At 41.3% G+C, this 26359-nt stretch overlaps 1 protein-coding gene across 8 annotated transcripts in view; it reads left to right on the forward strand.

The window, feature by feature from the left end:
* Positions 1 to 3111, forward strand: part of ntng1a (netrin g1a) — a 170206-nt gene extending 167095 nt beyond the window's left edge. For all 8 annotated transcript variants that reach the window (XM_015954913.3, XM_070553072.1, XM_070553071.1 and 5 more), the window contains one exon: positions 1403 to 3111. In XM_015954913.3, the coding sequence (XP_015810399.3) occupies positions 1403 to 1659 (257 nt within the window). In that variant the 3' untranslated portion in view covers positions 1660 to 3111. The remainder of the gene's footprint in view (positions 1 to 1402) is intronic.
* The last annotated feature ends 23248 nt before the right edge of the window (positions 3112 to 26359 follow it).

Here is a 26359-nt window from a genome sequence, read left to right on the forward strand (position 1 = left end):
AAGCGGAGGAAGACGACGACGACGAGAAAGCAGACAGCCCTCTGTGTGCAGCAGTCCTGGAGCTCATTTGCTATTATTTGACAGCTTATTTAACAAACATTCATCCAGGCCCAACCTCATTTCCTAAGCCTGATTTATACTTCTCTGTCATAATGCCATTATGCGCCGTTGCAAGTGCTCTCTGATGGGCTCACAGAGGCAGACGGAGACCAAGTTTTTAAAGATCCGTCGAAAGTGACGATGACTGCAAGCTTGTGATTGGTCAGGATGCCTAACGATCCTGTGTTCCGCCCACAGGATTTGATCAACTACCTGTTCTACTCTGAGTACTACCACAACAGTGTTTATGTAAACATGTAAAATTATGTATTATTGGAAAGCTAAGAATCTTGACATTCCAATGATGCATGCCAATCAAGCACACAATAATAGCTGTAGGAACAGTAAACACTTTTGTCCAACCACTCGCAAATGCAAAACTGTTTTATATTGGTCAACCACACCGCCATTGCCCCCTCAAAAAGTAAGAAGATATCTAGCGGCAGACACGGATTAGTCGTGGGGCTTAATCAGCTCAGATTAGCTATTAGCTCACAAATCCTGATAAATGTGAAAGCTTCAGAAATAAGCTGTCAAGGAAGATGTCTGCAATGAGTGCAAAAGTTAATATTTGTGACTTTTATGCAGAAATACACTTCTAAATAAAATCTTCAATTTTTTTTTAATTGATGTCAAACAAATGTCCAGGTTAGAGTTTCAGATCACACAAACCCATTGGTGACATGACGGCAGCTATTTCTAACTCCTCTAGACAATGTAGATAATGTGACACATGGGTATGTATAGTGCCTTCTGCAGCAACACAACAATCAGCTGCTGGGAATTCTGGGAATGTTGGCGACTATAGACTGCTCTTTAGAACCAACTTAGAGGACTGATGGTTTATGAAGTCATTTTGTCCGATAACAACATGCATCCTCAACGTTGTTGTTAAGAGAGAACTGGGTCAAAAATCTGCGTAAGGATCTTAGCATGTGAGCCGGCCTTTGGTAAAAGTCACACATGATTTAAGGTCCGTAGCTTCTGCATCCTCTCATCTACCTGCAATATGAATAAGCATGAACTGAAAACACTCATCAGCACTGCTGAAAAGTGAAAATGCTCTTGCCTTCAGTTTTGAAACTAGCATTAGCAATTAGATGATTACAATGACTTTCTAACTTTCTAAAGGTGTATAGCTATATTTGTAATTTGTAATGTGTGTGTGTGTGTGTGTGTGTGTGTGTGTGTGTGTGTGTGTGTGTGTGTGTGTGTGTGTGTGTGTGTGTGTGTGTGCACGCATTTATGTGTGTTTCAGATTCTGACTTCTCTCTCTATTCTGTCAACATTCTCCCCACTGCAGCTCGGGTGTGTGACAACGAACTCCTGCGCTGCCAAAATGGCGGTGTGTGTGAAAATAACATCCGCTGCAACTGTCCCTCAGCCTATACGGGCCTGCTGTGTGAGAAGCCCCGCTGTGAGTCCGAGCTGGGGGGCTGCAAAGGCCCAGATTCGGGCCAGGCCCCCCTGAGACCTCCTCCCCTCTGCAGTTTGCTGACTCTGCTTCTGCTGGCTTCTGCTCTCCTGACCGAGGCCTCCTGCTGGTCCGCCGTGCTCTGAAGAGACCTGTTACTAAGTGGGAGTGACACTCCTCCCACTGCCTTCACCTCAGCCCTCTCCCCTTCCCCCGCCTCCTCCAAATAACCATCAAAACAGAACAACCACAAGCTTTCTGGACCCTGATGTTAGGAGCTTCTCTGCTGCCAGACTCTACGGACTTGTGCTGACAATAAAGGGAATAAGACAGACTGTGTGCAAAAACTTTCCATTTAATTTCAAATAAATTATATAAAAATGTTAAAAAGATATACTTCCAAAATAAATAAATAGTATTAAAGATATGAGTAAGTGAGAGCTTGCCTGATAAGAAACAAAGAACGGTGAGTTCCCCTTCCCCCTCTAAGCCATACAAGGTACATGAGCTCCTTCCAGTTTGAGAAGGAATAACTCACGATGACAGACTTGTTCACTTCCTCTCTTATTGCCACGGCAACAGCAGCTGCAACCAATCAGCTCTCGCACAAGCCGATAGTGGCCGCGGATCCCCTCGGGATGCTTCTGCGAGTTAATGTTTGCTGGACTGACGACGAAGAAAAGAAGAAAAAAATAAGACAACCGAACAACAAACTGTCCTCGCTGAGCGGCAAAGACTGTCCTCGGAGACTTACGCGTTCCGCTTCAATGTGACGACAAACAGAAAGAGGTGAAAAACCCAGGAAGCATTCTTTGCTGTCAGTGCATTGTGGATAGAAGGAAATCTGTCCGGACTGCCACTTTGTGACACTAAACTTTGTCCATGTTATTCCCTTTCGGTCTTTCTGTCTCTCGTTCCATCCTCCCTCCTCGTAAGGCCCTCACCTCTAGCTCCTCCCCCATCGCCCCCACCCCACTCTCTATCGCCACTGCTGACCCGTGCATTCGTGAACGTTACTCTGTAAACCCTCTTGGCTGAAAGATTCTTTTGTCCAATGTCAGTGATGCACAAGTGTACGAAACTCCGTCTCATCCCCCAAAAAAGATAATCCAGTAAATTTGTCAAGTTCTCTCCCTCTCTTTGTCTCTCTCTTTCTTTTTTGTTCTCCATCTGAGATCCGCGTCACTCCCTTGGTCGGAGGAAAGGTTTCACCTGAGCAGACAAGAAGCGCATAGACAACCATTGGTGTATTTGCTAATTCTTTTCTCAACAGAACAAACAACAAAAAAGTAATGTAGTCCTTTGTATTTCTGTCAAACTGAGAAAGAAAAAAGGCAACCTTTAATGTATCTATTAAACACATCCAAATAAAGATTCTTTTGTTTCCCATATCTTTTATTTATTTATTTTTCACCAATTGTTCTTTAAGTTGTGCCGTTGATTTCCCTTTGTATTGGCAACGTGCTGGCATCAAAGAATATTAGTTTAACTCTCCAGTATTAATAAAGTGTACTAAAATCCCACCAAAGGACATGATAAATGTTTTGTTCTTGCTTTAACACTTGAGAATTTAAGTGAATAAAAGTCTAAAACCTAAACTGTCTGGATCATTTATTAGTCCTATAGCAGCCCAACCCATGAGATTGGTATTATAACTGCTAATAATCAAATAATAGCAAAGTTTACCTTATGAGTCACAGCTGAGTGATGTTCTTTTAAATAACTGTGTAAAAGTACATGGAAACATCCTTACTTTCCCCAAACAGAACATCACAGATGTCATAGTGAACAGGGGCGGTTCTAGGAAGGGCCAGAGAGGGCGAGGGCCACCCGGACAGCAAGCTTGGACTCCCCTGTGAACACCCCCCTTGCTGAGGGCGGAGCCTAAGCATTAATACATTTGGATTTTTATTTTTGTGTGTGATAATTTAGCTTGATACAATATGTGGAACCAAAGCTTGAGAAGGAAGTTATCTTAAGTTAAAAAACATCCTCAGACAAATATTTTCATGTTGCCACTGAGATGTAAAACTAAGATATCAAAGTAATTATTGTAAAAAAGCGTTACATTTCCAACCTCACTGAAAAGCTAACAACTGTAAGGAAATTGCTGTTAACTGCTGTATTTACACACTAACACTTGAAATAATTTATACAATATGATATGTTTAATGTATTCTTACAAAGGTATCGCTGATGAGAGTGGCTGAAACCAGCTTCTTCAGTTGGAACCACATTGAACAAAGTCAGATGGGTTGGTTTAGTCATCTGATTAGGATGCCGTCTGGTTAGGCTGCCTGTGGAGGTTTTCCAGGAGAGCTTGAGGCACACCAACAACTTGCTGGTGGAATCATCAATTGTCCCTAAACTTGGAATGCCTTGGGATTATCCAGGAAGGGCTGGAGAGATACCTTTTGACCTAACCTTGACTTTAGTTGTAGATTAGTAGGACTGAGTCAAGTGACTCAACGGAAACATATATCTGAAAATAAGTAAAAAAGCAGCAGAAGTTCTAGTAAACAAGTAGGGATATCTGAAGTCTGAGTGCTTGGAAGAAAAACATGGAATCAGTCATGATTTGTTTTCCTTATGTTCATCATTTTCATGAGAACTCAGCTGGAGGAGAAGTGTTCACATGTGAAACCCCAGATTAGACTTCTAATGTCCTTGGTAAAGCTAGCTGCTTTTGTCTCCTGCTGCGTTGCCATGTATTTTCCACATCTACTAAGTGAAATATGTCCTACTCAGTTTGTGTCTGAGACTGATCCACTCATGTCACTCCAAATCTCAAGAGCAAATTTAATTTAAAATGTGTTTTACTTGGAAATCCTTTGAGTTTTAAAGTTCCTGAAGTGCAATAAGAAGCAGATCTCGGTGCATAATTTAGTTGTGCTGGAGTTCATTAGAGAACCTTGATGACCTACATGGTAAAAAAGGCTTATTTGGGTCTAAAAAGAGACAACTAGATAGAAAACATACATTTGAGCACAATATGAACTAAAATGAGCTTTATGCAATGCCGTCATGTGTAAGAGAGGAATGTCCAACTCCTGGGACAGTCTGAGATTTTCAGTCAAAGTCACTTGTTGTCAAGTTTCCCTACAGCAGCCTGCTGATATCAGCCATGTGCTCAGCCCAGGTGTCAGTGCTCCATACTGTGTGGAGAATTAAAATAGAGTTTCTGTCGTTTGGGGAGAGAACTTCACCCAAGATGTTTCACCTCCAGCAGCTGTTTGGACAATCCAACCATGAAGCATCACCAAAATATCTGGAAGCAAACCGTCTTTCACCTCTGGGTTTACTCACCTTGAACACACATAAACAAGTGTGCATGTGTGTGAGTGTGTGTGTGTGTGTGTGTGTGTGTGTGTGTGTGTGTGTGTGTGTGTGTGTGTGTGTGTGCGTGCGTGCGTGCATGCATTTTAACATTTTACCTGTAGTAAACATGACGTTTGTCCTCTAAAAAAACTGTGACTTGTCAAACTAATTTTCTTTGTTGTCTCCTGTAATTAGCTAGAAGTTCACAAGCAGCTGTCTGTGTGAGTCACAGGCCACCATCATTCTGTCTCATGACTGGGTCGATACAAAGGATTTATTAGAATAATAAGGATCGTGTCAAGTGTGAGAAAGAACATGCAGAACAGGTTATGGTGAGTATTAACCCTTTGGTGCATAATGGTCACTACAGTGGACAGGTACTCATAATTGTTATTTATTTGTTTTTGCTATTAAGCACAGCTGTTGAAGACTTTATTGCATTTGAGCCCCTCCATTTGGACTTCAGTAAGACAAGCCACCATATTTCATGCTCAGAATGTGCGCTGTCCACTGAGGTGGACATGTAATAAATTATTTGTAAATTATAAAATTTTACAAAAAATGTTTGTTGAAATGTGTTTCATTCACACCTAAAGATGAATGAAAAAAATTGTTACAAAAATCATGTTTGAAGATTTCATAATTCATGCATCAAAGGGTTAATGCTGAATATAAAACAAGGGATTTTAAAAGGTTTGTTGGACAATTTAAGGTTCCTTTTGAGCACATTTAGGTCAGACATATATGTAACAGCATTGCTTAGTGCATTATTAAGCATTAATAAACTCTTAAATAAAGCATTAACAACTGCTTAATCATTTTATGTAAGGCATTACTGCATTACTAAACATGCAGCTAGCCTTTTGTCCTAACCTTAAAGGCACTTAATAGTAACAATAGAAGTACAATTAATAAAAGGGATCCTTTGTTTATTAATGCATAATAATGCACTAAGTAATGTTAATAAATGGACCCTTTGCTTACTAATTATTGATAATGCACTAAATAATGTTAATAGAGGGACCCTTTGTTTATTAATGCTTAATAATGCACTAAGTAATGTTAATAAATGGACCCTTTGCTTACTAATTATTGATAATGCACTAAATAATGTTAATAGAGGGACCCTTTGTTTATTAATGCATAATAATGCACTAAGTAACATTAATAAAGGGATCTTTATTGTAAAGTGTTACCAATATTAATAATTACTCTTGCTCACATCCTGATCAGCCTCTGAAAAATCACAAGTATGTTCTAGAAGACATATGAGCTAGCAGGTAGTCTGAGCACAGATGAGACCAAAGTGCATTGCTGCCATCTTACATCTGCATCAATCTTCTCAATTTCCCAGCAGTTTGTGCAACATTAATTTATGACATCAAACTGCTGTAAATCAGTGTTAATTTTGACAGGACAATTTAATTTATCTTAGTCTTAGTCTTTTGGCTAAAAATTAATTTTAGTCTTAGTCCAATTTTAGTCATTAGATTTATTTTAGTTTTAGTCCCATTTTAGTCGATGAAAATAAGCAATTTTAGTCAACAAAATGCATATATTTTTTCTAATGAAGTAATTTCCTACTTTTGTATAGAGCACGGAAAAAGTAGTGTAATTTAATACACAGCGTCCAAACTCTTAACCACCACTGATCAGATATAACACACACAGCTAAGAACATAGAATATTTGAATTAAAAAAACACTTGACATGTTTAACACTTATGTGTTTAATAAAAAACAAAAAGCTCACTGGAAATTACAAGGGTGCTCTTTTTAGCAATTGCACAACAAGAATTTACAAGAACAGCAAATTTAAATATGTTAACCCTGAGTCTGTAGATATTCACTTGTTACAACACAGGCTCAACAAAACAGTGTGAATATTTATTTGCTGCGATTCATTTTGCGAAAAGCACTTCGTGCTAGTGTGACCTTTGCTCGGTTGCGTTTCCCTCTAGTGAGGTCACCTGTGATACTGAACACTCTTTCTCCAAAAGATTGAGAAGCTGGCATTGCCAATATATCTAATGCTAATGGTTTCAGGCTGTGATAAAATGTGTCACATTTTCCAAGCCAAAACTCCATTCCCGTTTCACAAGCGATGGACTGTGAGAGCTCTTCCTTATACTGGCTCATCTGCTGTCTAACACTACACTTGGAAGACTTTGGTTTAGGCTTTGCTCCGAATTTGGAGAGAAACCTAAAGACTGGTTGTCTGGAGGAGGAGGAGGCAGATGATGAAGAGGAGGCGGCGGCAGGTGGTGCCGGTTCAGGTCCATTCAGTTGCTCCAGATCAGAGTGGTTCTCCTGTGTCTGAGAGCACCGAACAACATACCCTTCTGCCTGCTTGAGCAGCTCCTGAATGTTATCATCAGCCACATTGAGGAGGGTCTGACACACAGTAGGATTGAGAAAGCAAGCAGCTGCTACAAGTGGGGAAAACTTGTCATCTGAGGGATCAAGTACCCAGGCAAAACGCTGGTTCACATTCCCTTCCATTTTACATGCTAGAGCAGCAACATCTCGACTTGTGTTTTGTTCCACATCTGCCAGATGGCTGAGTAAATCAAAGAGAGCAGGGAGTATTAATGACATAGACATTGTGTCACTCTGAAGATTTTGTGTGTGCTCAGCAAAAGGCTGCAAAAGTTCTTGCATTGACTTCAGCTTCTGACACTCACTTGAGAGCAAGCAGTCCCATCCCATCTCATTTGCTGCTTCACAAACAGATTCTTTAACTTTGAGGAGACGAGCAACCATTTCATAAGTACTTGACCAGCGTGTGGGGCAGTCATTCACAACAGTTAGGCCACACCCATCCAAAATCTTCTGTGTTGCGACTGATGACTTGCGAAAAAGTTTCACGATTGAGCGGACTTTGTTCAAGACTCTGTTGATGCTTTTCTCCTTGTTTATCATGTGGACAACAAGCTGCAGCCTATGGACGACACATGGCATCCTGTCCATGCTCATGTCCTGACACTGCAGGTTTTCTGTCTCCTTGGAATCACTTTCACTCAGGATGGATGCATCTGGATCATCGGAGCTGGAATCTTCATCTTCTGGAGCACTATGTTTGAATGCTGCCACCATATTGCTACCATTGTCTGTTATTACGGTGAGAACTTTCTCATTTAGGATCCCCCATTTTTGCATGCACTTTTCCAAGTAGTACTTGTAAATGCGTCCTCAAAGTTCTGGTTGGACATTTTTGCCTTTTTGGTAGCTGGTTGGCCACCATCAGCAATGGTTTTCTGCAACTGCAAAAAAATAAAAATACACAATTAAAACATTGACTTTGTAACAATGATTTACCTGTTGCTTTTTGAGATTTTCATACATTATATATATATATATATATATATATATATATATATATATATATATATATATATATATATATATATATATATATATAGCACAGATATAAACACTAGATGGCGCCCCTGCACTGTTCACTTCGCCAGGCTGAGTAAGGGAGAGCTAACAGTAGTAGTCATCAAAGCAGTGTTTATCCCAACTGATGCTAATGTAAACACGGCTCTCTCTCTCTCTCTCCTGCAGAACACCTCTAACAAACAGCAGCGGGTCTACCCCAAGGGTGTTCATATAGGCTACTAGCAGAGGATTTTAACAAAGCCAACCTAAAGACAGTACCGTATTTTCACGACCATAGGGCGCAACGTGTTACGGGTGACTTTTTGGTCTTTAACACATACAAAATGTGCACCGGTTATATAACGTACCGGTAAAACATCTGTGCGGGCTCGGGACTCGGGACTCTTATCAGTGCAAATGAGACATTGTGAAAATTATAAACAGCCAGAAGCATGCTTCACTTTACTGGTCTAGTCCTGGTTTAGAGCGCACGTGCAGCGAGCGGCTGCGACCCAAAAAGTACCAGAACCGCTCACGGCACATGCGCAATCATGCATCAACACTGCTCGCCTGCTATTTCCCTAATAACACACGTTATAGTCGTGAAAATACAGTACTTCCGAATTTTTATCCCAACATGACAGAGTTGATACAGTTTTATTTGCCTGTATATTACTTTTCGGGTCGTCACGTGTACATTTAAGGGGATTTACCTCGGAGAAAATGGCGAAGTGGCCATTCTGTAGATGCCTCTTCAGATTCGTTGTGTTCTTTCCTCGGAACGACAGTCCACACTCTCGGCATGTAGTTTTGGTAGCAATGTTATCATAAGAAAAATGACTTCACACATATTCTCTTCGTTTTCACCCAGCAGTTAACTTTTTCCTCTACTCCTTCTTCTTAAGGTTGGTTTATGCTTGACGCGTCCGCGAGGTCCGCACGGCTCCGCGCGAAAAAGTTGCGTAATTTTGCGTCATTTTAACAACCACGCCCCTCCACCGCGCCTCCGCACGGCCCAGAATTTCCGCAACGCGCACCTCGGAAAATTTCTAACCACGTGGACGGATGGACGCGGAAAAACATGGCGGACCGGCAAGAACTAGTATGGCAGAGGTTTGTAAATACAGACATTTGTATGATTCGGCTCACAGAGATCACCGTGATCAACATGTTGTTAATAATTCTTGGAGAGAAATAGCTCGCACTGTCGGAAAAGACGAGGACGCTGTTAAAAATGCTGGAATGCCATGTTGTAAACAGTCATTTTTACTTCTACTATGGTGTAGTGTTGGGTGCATGCCGTAGAGCTCCATGCTGCCCCGTTCAGTTTGGGAGAATATTGGCTCACCGCAGAGACGAGCCGCATGAACCATAAACGCTGCGAGTTGTGAAGCACGTTCCATCCGCGAGCCGCATCACTGCGCGGAAAGTGAATGCGTCAAGCATAAACCAAGCTTTATGCCATCGATATATTCAATGAGTTATGTTTAGCATACCGTGCATACCTGCCCCTTTATACTATTCGGGGTCTGTCTTCGCTCACGTCCTGCACGTTCATGGCACGCCACACCCCTTGTCTTCTACCACGTTCGCGTCTCACAACAACACAATAGGTGCACCGCACCATAGAGTGCCATGTAGAAGAGCGTCATCTTGGATTTCGTCTCGTCTTTCATTCGTTGACTAAAAGTTTCAATCAATTTAATTATCGTTTTCGTCTTTTTCCAAGCTTTTACTTTGAAATTATGTTTCATTTTCATCTGTAAATATATTTTCGTGGCAAAATAAAGACGAAAATATTTTGTCAACAAAATTAACACTGTAAATGTCATATAATCTGTTTTTAAAAGCAAGTTTATGCTTTTTTACTGGTGTAAATGTATCACCACCAGCAGCTAAACATAACACTTCTTTTGCATCTAAGGTTCAATGGATATTTCAGTCATTCTACCAAAAATAAATGCATTAATGCAAAATATGGTGTGTATAGTGGGTAATGTGTTGTGTGATACAACATCAGAAAACAGGAGTGTCAGCTTCTATGTTGGCATTCAGTCATGCTAGCTTTAGGATAAACTTTCTGCTGTAGCTGTATGCTAGCTTTACTCATTTAAAGCCATTTAAGTTTTCTCTAGTTGATTAATATTTTCATAGTCATTTTTTTTCTAATCAATGCCAAACACTGAGTCATTTGGCCAAACTAACCTAGAAATCAGAAGTCCATGCAGATCTGTAAATGGGAATTGAAATGTTTGGGTTCCCTGTGTGTGATGTCCTACACGTCCTTAGCTATTTGCAGGATGGAAGTGTTGAATGAAGCTTCTTTACACAGAGCTGCAACACTTTCCATCTGATAATGGACCCTCATGTCATATTGTGAGTCTCTATCTAACAGGAAAGTAATTTCTGGTATTTACAGACTCAACATTTATGTTTAATGGATTTTTATTAGCATTTGCTAGATGTGTGCAACACATATGTAAATTGACTACTGCTCTGTGAGAGGGCAAGTGGAAACAAGCCTCAGCAGACTTACATTAGGTCTGCCTGAAAGGTATTGACGCTGGCGCAGCAGTATTATTCCTGCTATGGCTGGTTGTGTGATGATCAATGCATCAGTGATCAGTGTTTCTGTTTTCTTCCAGTGAGGATGCTGAGTACCAGCGGTTTCTCCCCCCACCCCCTGTCCAGTTTCTCTAACATTTAAACCAGAACTGCAGCGTGATCATTAGTGGATTCTCTGTTTCTGGTCAGCAGGAAATCATCAGAGATATGCTACAACTGATTGACCTCCATCTATCTGTCCATCTGCCCATACATTCATCTATCCATCCTCCCATTTTCAATATTGCTTGATCATTTAGGGTTCCCATTTCTAGCAGTCAGTGGACAAAAGGTGGAATAGATCCTGGACCAGTCCATCACAGGGACAAACACAGACATGCATTTTCCTCTAACCTGACATGCATGTTTATGGAGTTCTGAAGAAAACATTCAAACTCTGTGTAAGCAGCAACCAGGGTTATGAATTGGGCACGTTCCTGCTGTAAGGTTACATTACTAAAGCCAGTGTCTAATGGGCTCGACACACGGGAGGCGACAAACGGCCGCGATCAGCGAAATTTGTCACCGTCGCTTTTATTACCTGACACACGGGAGGCGACCCGCGGCAGCGGCAAAGCCGTCTACGCGTTCTGTTCCATGGAGAAATCAAAACTTCCGTTGTTTTGTTTGGCTGTGTCAGGTTGGAGGGAATTAAGGTTATTTAAGCGGTTCAGAGTTTAAAAAGTGGTAGATATGATGTTTCACAAGGTGCTGCTAGAGTTATGAGAAATCTTACTTCTGATTTTACTATATAAAATATAATAATAATCAACTTCTCCTCCATATTTGCTCGGAGATGTACGGAGCATCCTGTCCGCTCATTGGTCTGAATGGAACCTCTGTTGATTGGTCCTCGTCCGAGCGACAGCGATGAAAAGTTGAAAATGTTTAAACCTTCTGGGATCGCTTCGCTGGGTCGCCTGTGCACGACACGTGTACGAGCGCAAAATTTCACATGCACGTTTTTCGTGTTTCGCTTAGTAGGAGGGAGACCCGCGATTATCGCTTTGTCGCGCATGTCTCGTTGAAAATGAATGGAGGAGAGGCGATGTCGCCTCCCGTGTGTCGAGCCCATAACTGGGCTGAAGGCTCAAGACTTATCTAACGAGTTGCAAACAACCTACCTGAAGGACTTTACAAAACATCTAGAAGTGAGGTGAAAGTTCTGAGTTTCCTAGCATGTCTTGCAGAGCCTTGCTCTTGCTTCACTGGAGATTTATACATGTCTGAAAATGTTGCACAACACATTTCGTTTCAATAAAGTTATCAAATAACTGCAGACATCTGGAATCCTTCTCAATTCATTTTGTTGAGTCAGACAGTATGAGACATGTGAGGCAACTTTGGGAGAAGTAAAGGGGACTAGATTATGAATAGATTGAGAAAACTTCATGATCAAATTTTAATGAGACATTTTATATCAGATATACACAAATGTCCCAATTTGTTCACAATGACATAACTTGTCACACATGACCAAATAGAAGACTTCTTGCAAAAGTACAGAGTACCAATTATTACCAACTATTCCAACAAAAACTTAGAAAAGTATTTATTTTTTTTTTTTTTTGCTATTTTGTGGTTTCCAATTGTTGTAGCCAAACAATACAGCTAAACTGGTTCAACCAACACCACCACTATGCATGATAGAGAAAAATTGGTTTTCGATGACATTACAGCTTAAAATCATAGCTGCCTTATAAGTATATTATTAGTACATAGTCCTTGATTATTTATTGGATTATTTCATGGTTCTGTATGGAAAAGATTTTTCTGCAGCCCAGGAGATCTGAGTGTTTCCACAATGACGGTACCAAAGCAATAAAGCCTAATTTATACTTCTCCGTCTGCATCAGGGCAGACGCACGTAACGCCATTATCCGTCCTTTCGAGGGCTCTCCGACAGGCTCATGAGGACGGACAGAGTCGAGCTCTCTTTTCTAAACGTTCGTTCGACGAGATGGACAATGCAAGCTTGTGATTGGTCAGGACGCCGCTGTCGTCTACAACACCGCCATTGCTCCCTCAAAAACATAAAAAGAGCTGAGGATATGTAGCGTCAGACACAGAGAAGCTTGAAGAATACCTCACGGAAAAGTTATGACTATTTTATTCCCCCGTGACTGGAGGAGTGAAAAAATACGCAGCAAGTGTTTTATTCGAGGTTGGAAATGACGGGAAACGTGGGTTTAGAGGTGGCAAGCGAATGAAGAGGTGGAAGAAGATGAGTGACAAAGGTGTCCATGTTAAAAAGTCTGTTAAATGCAAAAAACACAATGTAAACACAATATTAAATGCACCATCTTGGTCCAGATATGTGACAGGATAACCCATAACAGCGCTACGCCCTCTGTTTTCCTGGCAGGGAATTGCTATGCAACACTCCCCAGGAGACGGAGAAGTATCTCTGTGTGTGCGTGCCTCTGCCTTGTTGAGCTGACGGAGAAATATAAATTAAACTTAAGGCTTACTTTGGGAGTTTTATAACATCTGCATTATATCCAGTTTTCATTACCTGCAGAGATAAAAATCCCAGGTTTCTTTTATACTGTTTAAATAACATCATGAAAAAACAGCCAACTGCGCCGCATCACTCATTTAAAGTCCATAGTTAAGAGACCTCATCTGGAGTCAATCGTGCACACATTCACCTCACGATTGGACTATGCCAACTCAGTCCTCCTTGGCGTTAAAGTCTCCTCCATTGAGCGTCTTCAGCGAGTAAAGAATGCTACAGCTAGATTCCTTACAATCACCTCCAGTTGCTGTCACATCACTTCCACCCTCGCCCGCTTACTGTACCTGTTCAGTACTGGATTCAGTTCAAGATGCCAACTTTTGTTTATAAAGACTTGAATGGTCCAACTCCCACTTATCTCGCTGAACTGATAAAACCATATGTCCCTTCTAGATCCCTTAGATCAGCAGATCACCTATTATTGTGCATCCCGAAGATGCATTACAAATCTCCTGGGGAGCAGTCATTTTCATTCGCTACCCCCAAACTCTGGAATGCACTCCCTCTCCATGTACAACAGGCCTCTTCACTAGGTCAGCTTAAGTCGGTGCTGAAGGCCTATTTTTATCCCCTTGCTTTTGGTCATTGACCTGGTTTTACCATCTTTTAGAACGGTTAGCCATTTGTGTTTCATTCTGTGGTGCTTTCCCTGATTTAATTATTTACATTTTTAGAGTGTTTAATGTTTCATTTGTTGTTTTGTTATTCCACAATTGTTGTGAATCTTTTAATTAGTTTATGTTTTGGTGTATCTTATATTTTGGCTGTTTAATTTTTTCTTTTTATTATGGAGCATCCCTGTTCCTGGCTGTACAATACTTTGGTCAGCTGTCATGCTGTTTTTGAACGTGCTTTATAAAAAAAACATGGTATGGTATGGTATGGTATGGTATGGTATGGTATGGCGTGGTATGGTATGGTATGGTATGGTGTGGTGTGGTGTGGTGTGGTGTGGTATGGTGTGGTATGGTGTGGTATGGTATGGTATGGTATGGTGTGGTGGGGTGTGGTGTGGTGTGGTGTGGTGTTGTATGGTATGGTATGGTATGGTATGGTACGGTATGGTATGGTATGTGGTGGTGGGGTGTGGTGTGGTGTTGTATGGTATGGTATGATATGGTATGTTGTGGTGGGGTGTGGTGTGGTGTTGTATGGTATGGTATGGTATGGTATGGTGTGGTGGGGTGTGGTGTGGTGTGGTGTGGTGTGGTGTTGTATGGTATGGTATGGTATGGTATGGTATGGTATGGTATGGTATGTGGTGGTGGGGTGTGGTGTGGTGTTGTATGGTATGGTATGATATGGTATGTTGTGGTGGGGTGTGGTGTGGTGTGGTGTTGTATGGTATGGTATGGTATGGTATGGTATGGTATGGTATGGTGTGGTGGGGTGTGGTGTGGTGTGGTGTTGTATGGTATGGTATGGTATGGTATGGTATGGTATGGTATGGTATGGTATGGTATGGTGTGGTGGGGTGTGGTGTGGTGTTGTATGGTATGGTATGGTATGGTATGGTATGGTATGGTATGGTATGGTGTGGTGGGGTGTGGTGTGGTGTTGTATGGTATGGTATGGTATGGTATGGTATGGTATGGTATGGTATGGTATGGTGTGGTGGGGTGTGGTGTGGTGTTGTATGGTATGGTATGGTATGGTATGGTATGGTATGGTATGGTATGGTGTGGTGGGGTGTGGTGTGGTGTTGTATGGTATGGTATGGTATGGTATGGTATGGTATGGTATGGTATGGTGTGGTGTGGTGTGGTGTGGTGTGGTGTGGTATGGTAGATTGGTGAAAAATGCACTGCAGCATCTCTTGAATCTAAAATAAACTTTAAACCAATGAAATGTGCATTTAGGACTGGATTTGTGGAACACTTTTTGTGTTCACTTTAATTAGACCTCATTATCTTTTGATTTGCAAAACATCAGTCCAGCTTTTATAGTCAGTCCTGAGTCACATTGTATCTGCAGAGACTGTGAGGCAACACATCAGACAAAGTGATGAAAACAGTGAGAGTGAGTCATATTGCAGTTAAAATATTGTGCATTGTTAAAAAATAATAATCCATCAACTTATACAACTTTTCCGTACTTTTCCCCCAGCGCTAAAATCCTTGACAATCCTGATGTGTTTGTGCAGGGAAGGTTTTGAAATGTAAGAGGGTGAAATCCTATTGTGGTTCAACACAGATGATGGATGCCAAACTCTGTTTTTGATGGCAGGAAGAGTCGGGAGTAGAGGGGAAAGTGACACCAGTCACAGGATTTAAACAGGTTTGATGCAGCAGCAAGAGGCTTTTCAGATAAACACATACTGAAAATGTCAACAGGTGATTTGAAAAGTTTAACCAGGAATAAAATATGAGCAAAATTACCCATGCACTGTAGAACACTGCACTAGGACACATCTCTGTGGCAGAAAGCAGGAAGTTCAGAGAGGATCAAAGCTTTCCAGAACAGGTTTTGATAGAAGAGATAATCGTAATCCTGCCACAATGGACTGTCCTCGGCTTTCCATATTTTACCAAGGCAGCTGGACATCTTCTTTTGTTGACTGTAGACTTTCACCTCTTATCCAAAAAGCTTCTTCAGTTTTGATCCTGATTTTGAAATTCAGGCCTTATGAGAGCATCACGGGGCAATAACTGCATGAGAGAAAAGAAAATAATAAAATCCTGGAGAACAATGACAAAAAGTTTGAGAAAAATATGTACTTTCAGGTTATTTTTCAGTTGACTACATTTGAGTCTTGTCACAGTAAAACCAGAAGCCTGCAGCAGCTGCTACAAACATCCTGACGTATCGTCCCTGAGCTCAGGCATGAAATATCACATTGGCTGTTTACTCCACAACTAAAACTATCTGGAATAAATTAGAAAATAAACAAGCAAGAAAGCATGCATGCATGGATGTGTGATTAAGGGGAACACAATGTATTTGTTTGTCCAAGGAGAGAGAGTATGGGGGTCAAAGGTTGTGGACGATGGAGCTGGAAAGTTTTCAATTTCAGGACAGCATTGGAATGGGATGACACCAGGCCTACTTCCACCCAGAACCCTGTCCTCTGCCACTGTAACAGACAAACACACACACACACACACACACACACACACACACACACACACACACACACACACACACACACACACACATTTAGCTCTATCACTGAGTTAACCACAACACCATCACAGTTACCAGGGGTTCCCATAGAGCTCCGGACCCCACGTGACTCTCAGTTAGTAGACGCCATTTTGGCAGGAAAAAAAGGTAAACAAACACGGATGTAACCATAAACGTGAACGGGATCCGCTTGGATTGTACTTCGTTGGAGTTTACTTCACACTTTAAAACCGAAGAAATCGTTTTATATAGTCAGAAATTAAATAGACTAAACATCTCCGACCCTTACCGTGCCCCTGGGATACTTTTTAAAAATGCCAGAAGCTGTCGGAGCGGACTTCTTACCGGACCTGGCCGGGGAACCCCTTGGGATTTACTCGGAGGAGCTGGCTCCGGCGGCTGGGGAGAGGGAAGTCAGGGCCTCTCGACTTAGGCTACTGCCCCCGCAACCCGACTCCAGGTAAACGGATGAAAATGGATGGATGGATGGACAAATAACTGGATTTACACGTAAGTAGTTTAAATAGAGTGTTGTGCTGTTTGAATGTATAAACTGAACGCCAAGAGAAATCACTAGTTTGATTTTTTTTCGTGAATAAAATAAATATGTCAGGCAGGAGCGTCTCAGGATCTGTCTGAGATCTGACTCGGTGAGACAGATAATAGCAATACAAAGTGCTTTTTATGTGTGATCTGATAATTGATCAACCATTGCTTAAAAATTAAATACAGCTTAGCCGGTTAATTGCTGTGATCATAAAACACGTAAACGGCAGCACGTAGAACTCACGAGGCAACGCTTTACGTGACGTTTACTTGCTGCTATGAGTAATAAGACAGAAAAAGCCACGCCAAAATAAGTTTAGGAAGCCCACTAAGAATCGTAATAAAAGTATTTAAAATAAATACCATACACAGTTGAGGAAACGTTGGTTTAAGTACCTGATATGAAGCGGTCGCTGCATAAGTGAAAACCTTTACTCTCGGGATCCCACAGTTTCATTTTAGCCCGGTCACTAGCGTGTTTTATTGTGATGATCCAACGTTTGCGGCGCTCCGGATCTTGGGGAATCCTGTAGATGGCTCATTCCTAATGTTGTCCGTGTCTGTTCTGCATCCTGGGGCACAACAGGAATCTACCATATTTCCTGTCTGATTGAGTTTTCTGACAATAACAAATAGTCCGGCTGCCGGCTTCTGCCTGCCTAATGGCGCCGTTTCGATTTGAACTGTTGCATGCCGGGAGAAGTGACGTCAACTCCCGGAGCTCTATAGATGCTCCCAGAGAACAAAGCTACTGTGTGTTGAACCTTGGCTGGATTACTTTTAAAATAAAACATGCTAATCCTGAGCCCCAATTGTCATCATGTTCAACGGCACCCTGATGAGTAAAGAACCATTAAAGCAGGTATCTCCTGTGCTGCATTGGCAATTAGTTGAAAAAAATCTAATTATTGGGAGTCTTGTAAATAAAAAAGTTGCAGTTTCATTCCATTTTCACTTGCAACATGCATGAATGCTGCATGACTTTTTAACAAGCTCCCAACAGACCTTGGGTTAAAATAATACAGGAGTTTCTGATGCTGTAGCAATTTTCTGAAAATTTCCAGAAGCATTTGTAAAACTTAACAGAGAAACTTTAATTGTGATTATTGCTGAGTGACTGTGTATATTTGTACTCAGTGTTGCAACAGTTTTGTGTGTCAGATGAGAAATCTGATCAGAAACAGCCGGAGTCTCGCCCCAGTCCAACACATCAAACAGTAATGAGCTGCTGGGTCAGGACTAGGCTGACATGTCAGGGCTGCAGCATGTCTCAATGGCACAACACTCAGGTGATTCCCAGTGGAGGATGGACTCTAGCAGCACTAGATCTTCAACTAGAGGTTGCTTAGGGACTAAAGCGCTATGGAGAAGGCTTTTGGCACCTTTCTTTTTTTATTGCATTTCTAGTAAACTTCTTAACCAAGACTAACATTTTTGGGATGTGTGCAACAATAAAATTTGGGACCTGCTAATTTTTTGAACATAAATGAAGTATAAAGAGAGCATAGACATACGAGTCCTGAAAACTCCCTTGAAATTACAGTCTACCGAAAGATTAAGACCACTTGAAAAATGGCCAAATATCATATTTTGTGGTTGTATCATAAAGTTCCAAGTGAAGCTTCAACATAGAACACACAAAAGAAATCGTAGTGAGACAACATTTTATGAACAAGTAATTTGGGATGATGAATCCAAAGGGGTTCAAAAGAAGGCAACTGGACTTCTTTGGGTTCTTGAAGACATTTTGCTTCTCAGAACTGACAAAGTTACTCAGATGAAAAGCAAAACATCTTCAAGAAACCAAAGTCCAGTTGCCTTCTTTCGAACTCCTTTGGACTACCATGACCTTGATGACCGAGAACCTTCACCAGCAGACGGATGTTAAAGCTCTACTTTGAAGACTCAAGCATTCCAAATTGATGTGGAATTTTGATCAGGACTGTAATGTTCGAGGACTTCCGGTTGGCAAGCAATGGCGTAGGTGTGCAGTTTGCTGGCTCCCGCTAGGATATCTGTTTTTATTACTCTCTTCACCTCTCCTCTATCTGTAACCCCGTTGGAACTTGGGCGTTAGCATCAGGAACAACATCACGAGCTGGGAAGTCATGTCTAAACTAAAGGCAGCAAAAAGGACTCGGCAGCAGAAAGCTCCTCGGGGCAGGAGCTAACGCAGCTAACGGAGCTAGCATGCCATTGACCGCAGCCAGAGCCGGATTAAATAAATGGACTACACTAGGCAGGCTGCATTTTATGGGCCCCCCTCCATCAATGTTATTTAATGAATTGAAATCTGAAACTTACCAAAGTTACTTATAAAAGTTCATTCACATTTTACGTAGCCTAGTCTTTGGTTACAAATTGGTTGTTTGCATGTAAAACATTCTATCAGACAATTTTTTTATATTAATTATACATCATTACACAACTGTATTAAATTCTAATAAATTATCCTCATTTTATCCATTGGGAGTGTCAATGTCAAGGTGGTACCAGTAAATAACCACTTGGTGTCATTATACTATGTAAACAGAGCAAATATATTCATCTTATTTGCTCGGTTTACATTTAATCAACACATTTAATTAAAAAAATTTTCTGCAAAATAAAATAGCTTACAAAATGTATAAATGTTGACAAATTAATCACATGATAGTGGAAAGACAATCAAGAAGAAATAGATTCATTTGAATGGACTGAAGCATGTTTTAAAGGCGCAAAAATAAACTATAACCACACAGCTTAAATTATTACAGTATAAATTTAATACAATCTATAATCTTAAAAGAAAGTATTTTAATAAAATGAAAACTTTATCTTAAGTTTTGATCTTGCTTTTTGCTCATTCAGGCTGTTGCCTCTGCTGAATCAGAAATTCTATGTCAATTTTCTGAGTGTGAACTTATTGTTACTTTTGTTATTTGAACATTAATAAAAATATTTAAAAATAAAAATTTATAAAACCAGCAACACTTACCAAGGAAACCATTTAGCATGCTCCACTCCGGGATAATCTTCAGCCTTCCAGCATCACAGACCTCAGTCACAGCAGAAACACGTCTAAAGAAATGTTCCTTGGTTAAGCTTCGGTTTATGTCTCCAGATTTCCTCTGTGATGCAGAGAAATATGCAATATTTTGAGAGGGATGGTTTAGTGCAAAGTACTCACGCATCCTGTCATCAGTTTGGTTATGTACCACTGCAGGATCAGATGTAGCTTGTTAACACCCTTTCTGGGTCTAGAGGCCCCTGCTGTAAGACTATATTGGGCTCACTTCTGGCTGGCTGCTGTTCTTCCAGTTCATCCTTCTGTGACGGCGTTGGTGCTACAGCGTCTTCCGCCGCATTTCCCGCCGCTTCTTCCACCGCATCTTCGGGCTGTGTCTGCTCTGGGTCTGGCCTCTGGCTCTGCTGACTCGAGCAGGTTCACAGCTGTCGGACGGCTGCCCGAGCAGCCCGACAGAAACTTCTGTAAAGCCCCCACTGTCTCTTCTTTTGTTCCTCTTCATTTTTTTTCTTTTTACGTTTTGCCGCACCTGAAAGCATCGTGAAAGTTAGCCTACTCAAAAACACCTGCTAGCTTTGTTGTCCCGCTCTGACTGACCGCTTCTCTGACGTCCTTAATTGGGTGGTGCCCAAGTTGTAGAATACAGTCATGGGCTGGCGTTAATGTGACGTAGCTAATGTAACGGTCTATGGTTAAGATAAACATCATCACTATTTTTAGTTAATTAATAAATATTGAAATAAACTGTAGATAGGAGTCCTATCCACAAATTATATCATAGGAGATTTGTACATTTAATTTTAAATTAATTCATTTTTAATTTTGTCCCTCTGTCTGGGCCCCATCCAGCCAATCAGGCCCTAGGTATTACTTTGCCTTTGCGTTAATCCGGCTCTGACCGCAGCGCAAATCTCAGAGATACTCGATAAACCCCGAATGAAGATTGGTACTGACTTTAAATCCTTGTTTGATAATGTGGACACCAAAGTGGACAAATTTTAAACCGATGTCTCGGTAAACGGACAACGCATCAAGGACCTTGAATGAAACGCCAAGGAGGTTAGCCAACGCTCAGAGCAACTCAAAACTGTGTGTGCGACTCTACAGGAAGACAACACAATGCTGAAGTCTAAACTTTCTGACCTCAAGGGGAGAAGCAGGAGGCTGAATCTATGAGTCGTTGGCTTACCCAAGTCCCTGAAAGGTCCGCTGCCAACAGCGTTTTTTTCCAGGCTTCTTGTGGAGATATTTGGTGACCAGATCCTATCATCTCTGCCTGAGCTGGATATAGCCCACCGCAGCCTTGCCCCAAAACCCAGTCCAGCGGGGCATCCGTGCCCGGTGATTATTCGTTTTCATCATTTTCAAATTAAGGACTTGGTGTTGAGGGAGGCACGGAAGTGCGGTGGATTACTGGGGTCACAAGCTTCGTTACTACAAGGATTACAGCGCTGACATCCTGAAGAAGCGGACTGAGTATAAGGGGAACATCATAACCTGGTTCGGGAACAGCACCAATGCAGGACAGACGAGCTCTACAGAGGGTTATACGATCAGCTGAGCGCACCATCCGCTCCGAGCTCCCTGACCTGCACTCGATCTACAGCAGGCGGTGCTGGACCAAGGCCAGGAAGATCGTGAAGGACCTCAGCCATCCAAATAACAGACTGTTCGCTCTGTTGAGGTCAGGAAAGCGATTCCGCTCCGTGAAGACCAACACAGAGAGGCTGAGGAGGAGTTTCTTCCCGCAGGTGATACGATCTTTAAATCACACCACCACATAATAAGTGCCCACACATATGGTTCTCACACACCCTGAACAGTCTGGACTTTGCTTAGGCACAGTTGCACTACAAAGTCACTAAAATGTGGTTTGCACAACTCTGGACATTATATATATATATATATATATATATATATATATATATATATATATATATATATATATATATATATATATATATATATATATATATATTTATTTATTTATTTTTTTTTTCATTTAATACTTGTTCAGCTGCTGTTTTGTATAGATATTTTTATTTCTTCATACATTCTTATACATTTACATACTGTGTATTTTGTTGTACAGTTACTTTATTCTAAACTTCAACTTACATATATTTTATCTTATTCCTTCCCAGCTAAATTTACCATTTATTCTAATTTGTATTGTATTGTGTATTTTGTTGTAAAGCTATTCTATTATTCAACTTTAATTCAGATATATTTTACCTTACTCTTTCCCAGTTAAATTTACCCTTCATTTTAATTCGTGGTGTACAGTTTTTTTTATTTTCAACTCTTAGGTCACGAGCAGTTGTGTAAGGCATTTCACTGCATTTCGTACTGTGTATGACTGTGTATGTGACAAATAAAATAAAATTTGAATTTGAATTTAAAGAAAGTTATGGCTGAACTCTACACCAAATGACTGCGGCCGTCTCTTCTCTTCCCTGCGAGGCTGCGCGTCACCATCCCGGATGGGGAGAGACGGTGGTTACAGTCCGTTTCCGCGGCAGCCGACCTCCTTTGGTCTATGGAGGGGGAACATAGTGCATCACCTTGATCCAGTTTGGACCTTCTGAACTTCTCAGGTAATACCTGGACTTCCAACAGCCACAGTCTGATTATATAGCATACAAATTTTAATAATGAATACATGTTGCGAAAGGACCAGTGCGCGGTTTTGTTTCCATGTGTTTGTTGGCAGTTCATTCCTAGATGAAATATCTCGTTGTATGTTTGACGCTCTATTTAGCCCTCAGTTTTCGGCTGGGTGAAGAGTAGTTGTTTATTTGTTGTGACGCGGGGAAACGTTGGTTTAGTTTGAGAGTAATTTTTTGGCATAAATAAGGTCTAAAACATTTCACAGACATATTCTGATGATGTCCTTTCTAGTTTTGCCCAGCTGACAACAAAATTTGGGATCACATCCATTCAATTCTTCAGGTTCTTGCAGGTCAGGCATTACGTGCAGAGTGTGACGCCCCAATTTCCAAATAAACCCCTAGAGTACCCATTGGATGAGTTTTTATTGGTAAACCTCACAGTGGGAGGAGTAATGTTTATGGCTTTAAAGTAATGCTTTATAACTCTATCACTAAACTATGTTGTCCTTCATTAGTGGCTATTAAAACTGCCTGGGAACAGGACCTCAAGTTTACAATTTCAGATGAGGTGTAGGCATCTATACTTGGCCAGGTGCACTCCTCATCTATGTATGCTCGGCATGCATAGGTGCAATTTAAGGTGGTCTACCATGTGCACCTATCTAAGGCCATGTTGGCACGTCTATACCCAAACATAGACCCAACTTGCAAAAAATGTAGGGGTGCTCCTGGCTCTCTACTACATATGTATTCGTCGTGCCCCTCCCTGGCTAACTTTTGGAGATCAGTTTTTGGTACAGTATCTGAAGTTCTGCAGTGTCAGGTGGAGCCAAACCCTGTCTCTGCTATATTTGGTGTCGCCCCAGATCTGACCTTATCACATTCCAAACTAAGAATCCTATCCATTTTGACCTTACTGGCCAGAAGAGCTGTTTTGCTGAAGTGGAACGACTCTTCTCCTCCCTCTCATGCCCGCTGGATAAGAGATACTGTGTCATGCATGGATCTAGAAAAAATAAGATACACCGTCCGTGGTTCTGTAAACAAATTTTATAAAGCTTGGCAAACTTTTTTGACATTCGTCGAGAAATCCACAACTGTTGTCCCCCCCCCCCCCCCCCCCATCCCTTTATTTATTTATTTTTCTGTTTGTTTTTCAGTGGTTGTTTTCCTCTCTTCCTTTCCTGTTCAGGGTTGGCAGTCTGGGGTTTCTTCTTGGGTTTAAACTTGAGAAAATTCACGTCGTTTTGAAATGTACTTGTCAGGTCTATTTTTCTAAAATAAAAATGACATGTATATAAAAAAAAGTACTGTAATGTTCATCCTCAACTGTCACAGCCCAACGAGATACTGGCATGAACATGAAACCAATTCTCTAATATACTGAAACTTGAGTTTTAGAAACTGTGGAGCAGTTCCAGAGCAAACGTTAGATGTTGGAGTTCGGTTCCCGTCATGATGATGATAGTGGAAGAGCCAGCCTGTTCATCAAGCTACCTTGTTGTCAAATCAAATGGAAAGGAATGCATCCACCAGCAGGAAAATGTTTGCAGCAGTGATTGTGATGAGTACAGTAAACACAACTCATTTGAAGTTCTCCAGGGAATTACCTACAGTATTCAGCTCATGGGCTTATCGCAGGAATTTTCAAACCTTCCCGGCTCCAACTCATACGTGAAAACTGCAGATAAGGTCTCATGTCACACTCCACCCATCTGCACTCTCATGCCAAAGTCAGAAATGAAATTGAATGCTCTGAATGTGGGTTTGCAGAGATTTGGAGTTGCAGATTGTTTGCTATCTGTGTCACACTCCTCTCGGCGGTGTGCGTAGCATCAACCTGAGCACACACTGGCTGTTTTCCACCGATGTAGTGTGTGCTGTGGACAAACAGCATGCACAGTCACAATGTGAACACTCTATACTGACAGACTGAGCAAATGAAGGGTCAAATAAAAAGTCACTGAGCTCATATGACTGGGAAAATATGGCATTTAGTCCCACTGTTTATGTGTGTAAAATCACTTTTCTGCATAATAAGCAGCTTCTTCATAAACTCTGAGTGAAAAGTCATTTGTAACTAAACTGTCACTCAGAGGGGATTTGTTCCAACGGTAATTTGTGAGTGCAACAGGTTTCCACATAAATTATCCTTAAACCTGTTATAATGGAGTTCGGTGTGGTTTATATGGCAGTAATAAGACTGGAGGCGCCAAGTGTTTCAGAAATAACTTCCATTCAGCTGCAAGCCTGTGGTAACACATCATATTTACAAAACTATGCACCGATATGTCAGACTCTCAGCTCTGCTTTTCTCAACTCCAACCCTGAAATCAACTGCTGGACTTTGTTTGCTTTAAAGTGTGAATCAATCCGTGTCTGTCACTGCTGTCGTTATAAAGCCAGCTGAAGCTAAATACTAAAGATTCAAGCCCTCATCTGACAGACACAGAATCTTTTATTTAAGGTTTCCCTGTTAAAGATGCCAAGCTTGAGGTGTGTGGATTATCTTAGCTGTTCACCTTTGAAAGGGTGGCTAAATTCCACTATGGTGTCTTTGATGTTCAGATTAGGGTCATTCGTATGTATAAGTGAGGTGAAGAAAATGATGCTCCATGCAGGCTAGTTCTACTAACGAGGGCCAAAATGATCACGAGTTGCTATTAAACATTCCTGTATCGTCCATCGTATTGACAGAACAAAAGTAAACGCCAGTTTCTCTGCTGCTGGCATCTTTGCAGCTTTATAACGATGGAATAATCAGCCATGTTGTGATCCAGCCCTGCTAGCGAATAGGGCCCAAACATGACTAAGAGTCGTCTAGCTTGGCTGCTGAAGCGATGGCTGCTTCCAGAGTTCAGATGGCGTGTTGTGTTGTTGGCAGCTGAACTGCAACATCACAAAAGGTTTTCACTGACTATTTCCTTCTTGTCTTTTTAATTACAGTGCTAGCAACCGAGCCATGACTCCCTGACTTGTGAATTTGTTTTTAAAAACTAGCATTTGGCCATTTGATCTGGGAAAAGATCAGAATTGGCCTCAGTGGCTTTTGGTAGGAAGACACTGAACATTTCCAGAGCGGCATATGGAAGAACCAGCTCACAGGTGATGCTGTTATATCTGAACTGGTGTCACCTACTCTCTCATTATCGTTTTTTACTGTTTCCCTTGAGTCCCACCACCTGAGAGTCATACGTGTGTCTGATTTCTGCTGATGAGCAAATCTGTTCCATAACCTAGATTGTTGCCAAGAATAAGAACCCTTTAGAATAGAAAGACTTTAACTTTGTGGATTCCCCAAAGACACAAACAGGTGCAAATTAAACAATTAAGCAGCTCTTCATCTCCTCAAGAATCCTCCATAAGGGTTTGATTTGCTGCAACTACAGTAGAGATTTAAATGTACAGTTTTTGTTTTTGGTTATTAGCACGCTTGTATTAAATTAAATCAACCACTCATTGACTGTCCAACAGCATCACCTGGGTTTGTTGCTATGGTCTTGTAACATTAATTATATTCTCACCCCTCCTTTCCACCGGAGCCGTCAGCAGCGCGAGTCGGCCGCTTCTCAGGAGCAGCATGTCGCGGCCTTTACGCGCCGGTTCTATTTTCTACGAGCGACGCCTCTGAAACGGGTCAAGTCGACATTTTTGGGAAAGGAAAGACAGGAAATTGGATGCTGAAATGGAGCGAAGCTTCCAGAGATTTTCAGAATAAAGAAACGCATACTGTTTTCC

Source organism: Nothobranchius furzeri, chromosome 7, assembly GCF_043380555.1.
Source record: "Nothobranchius furzeri strain GRZ-AD chromosome 7, NfurGRZ-RIMD1, whole genome shotgun sequence".
Classification (NCBI taxonomy): domain Eukaryota; kingdom Metazoa; phylum Chordata; class Actinopteri; order Cyprinodontiformes; family Nothobranchiidae; genus Nothobranchius; species Nothobranchius furzeri.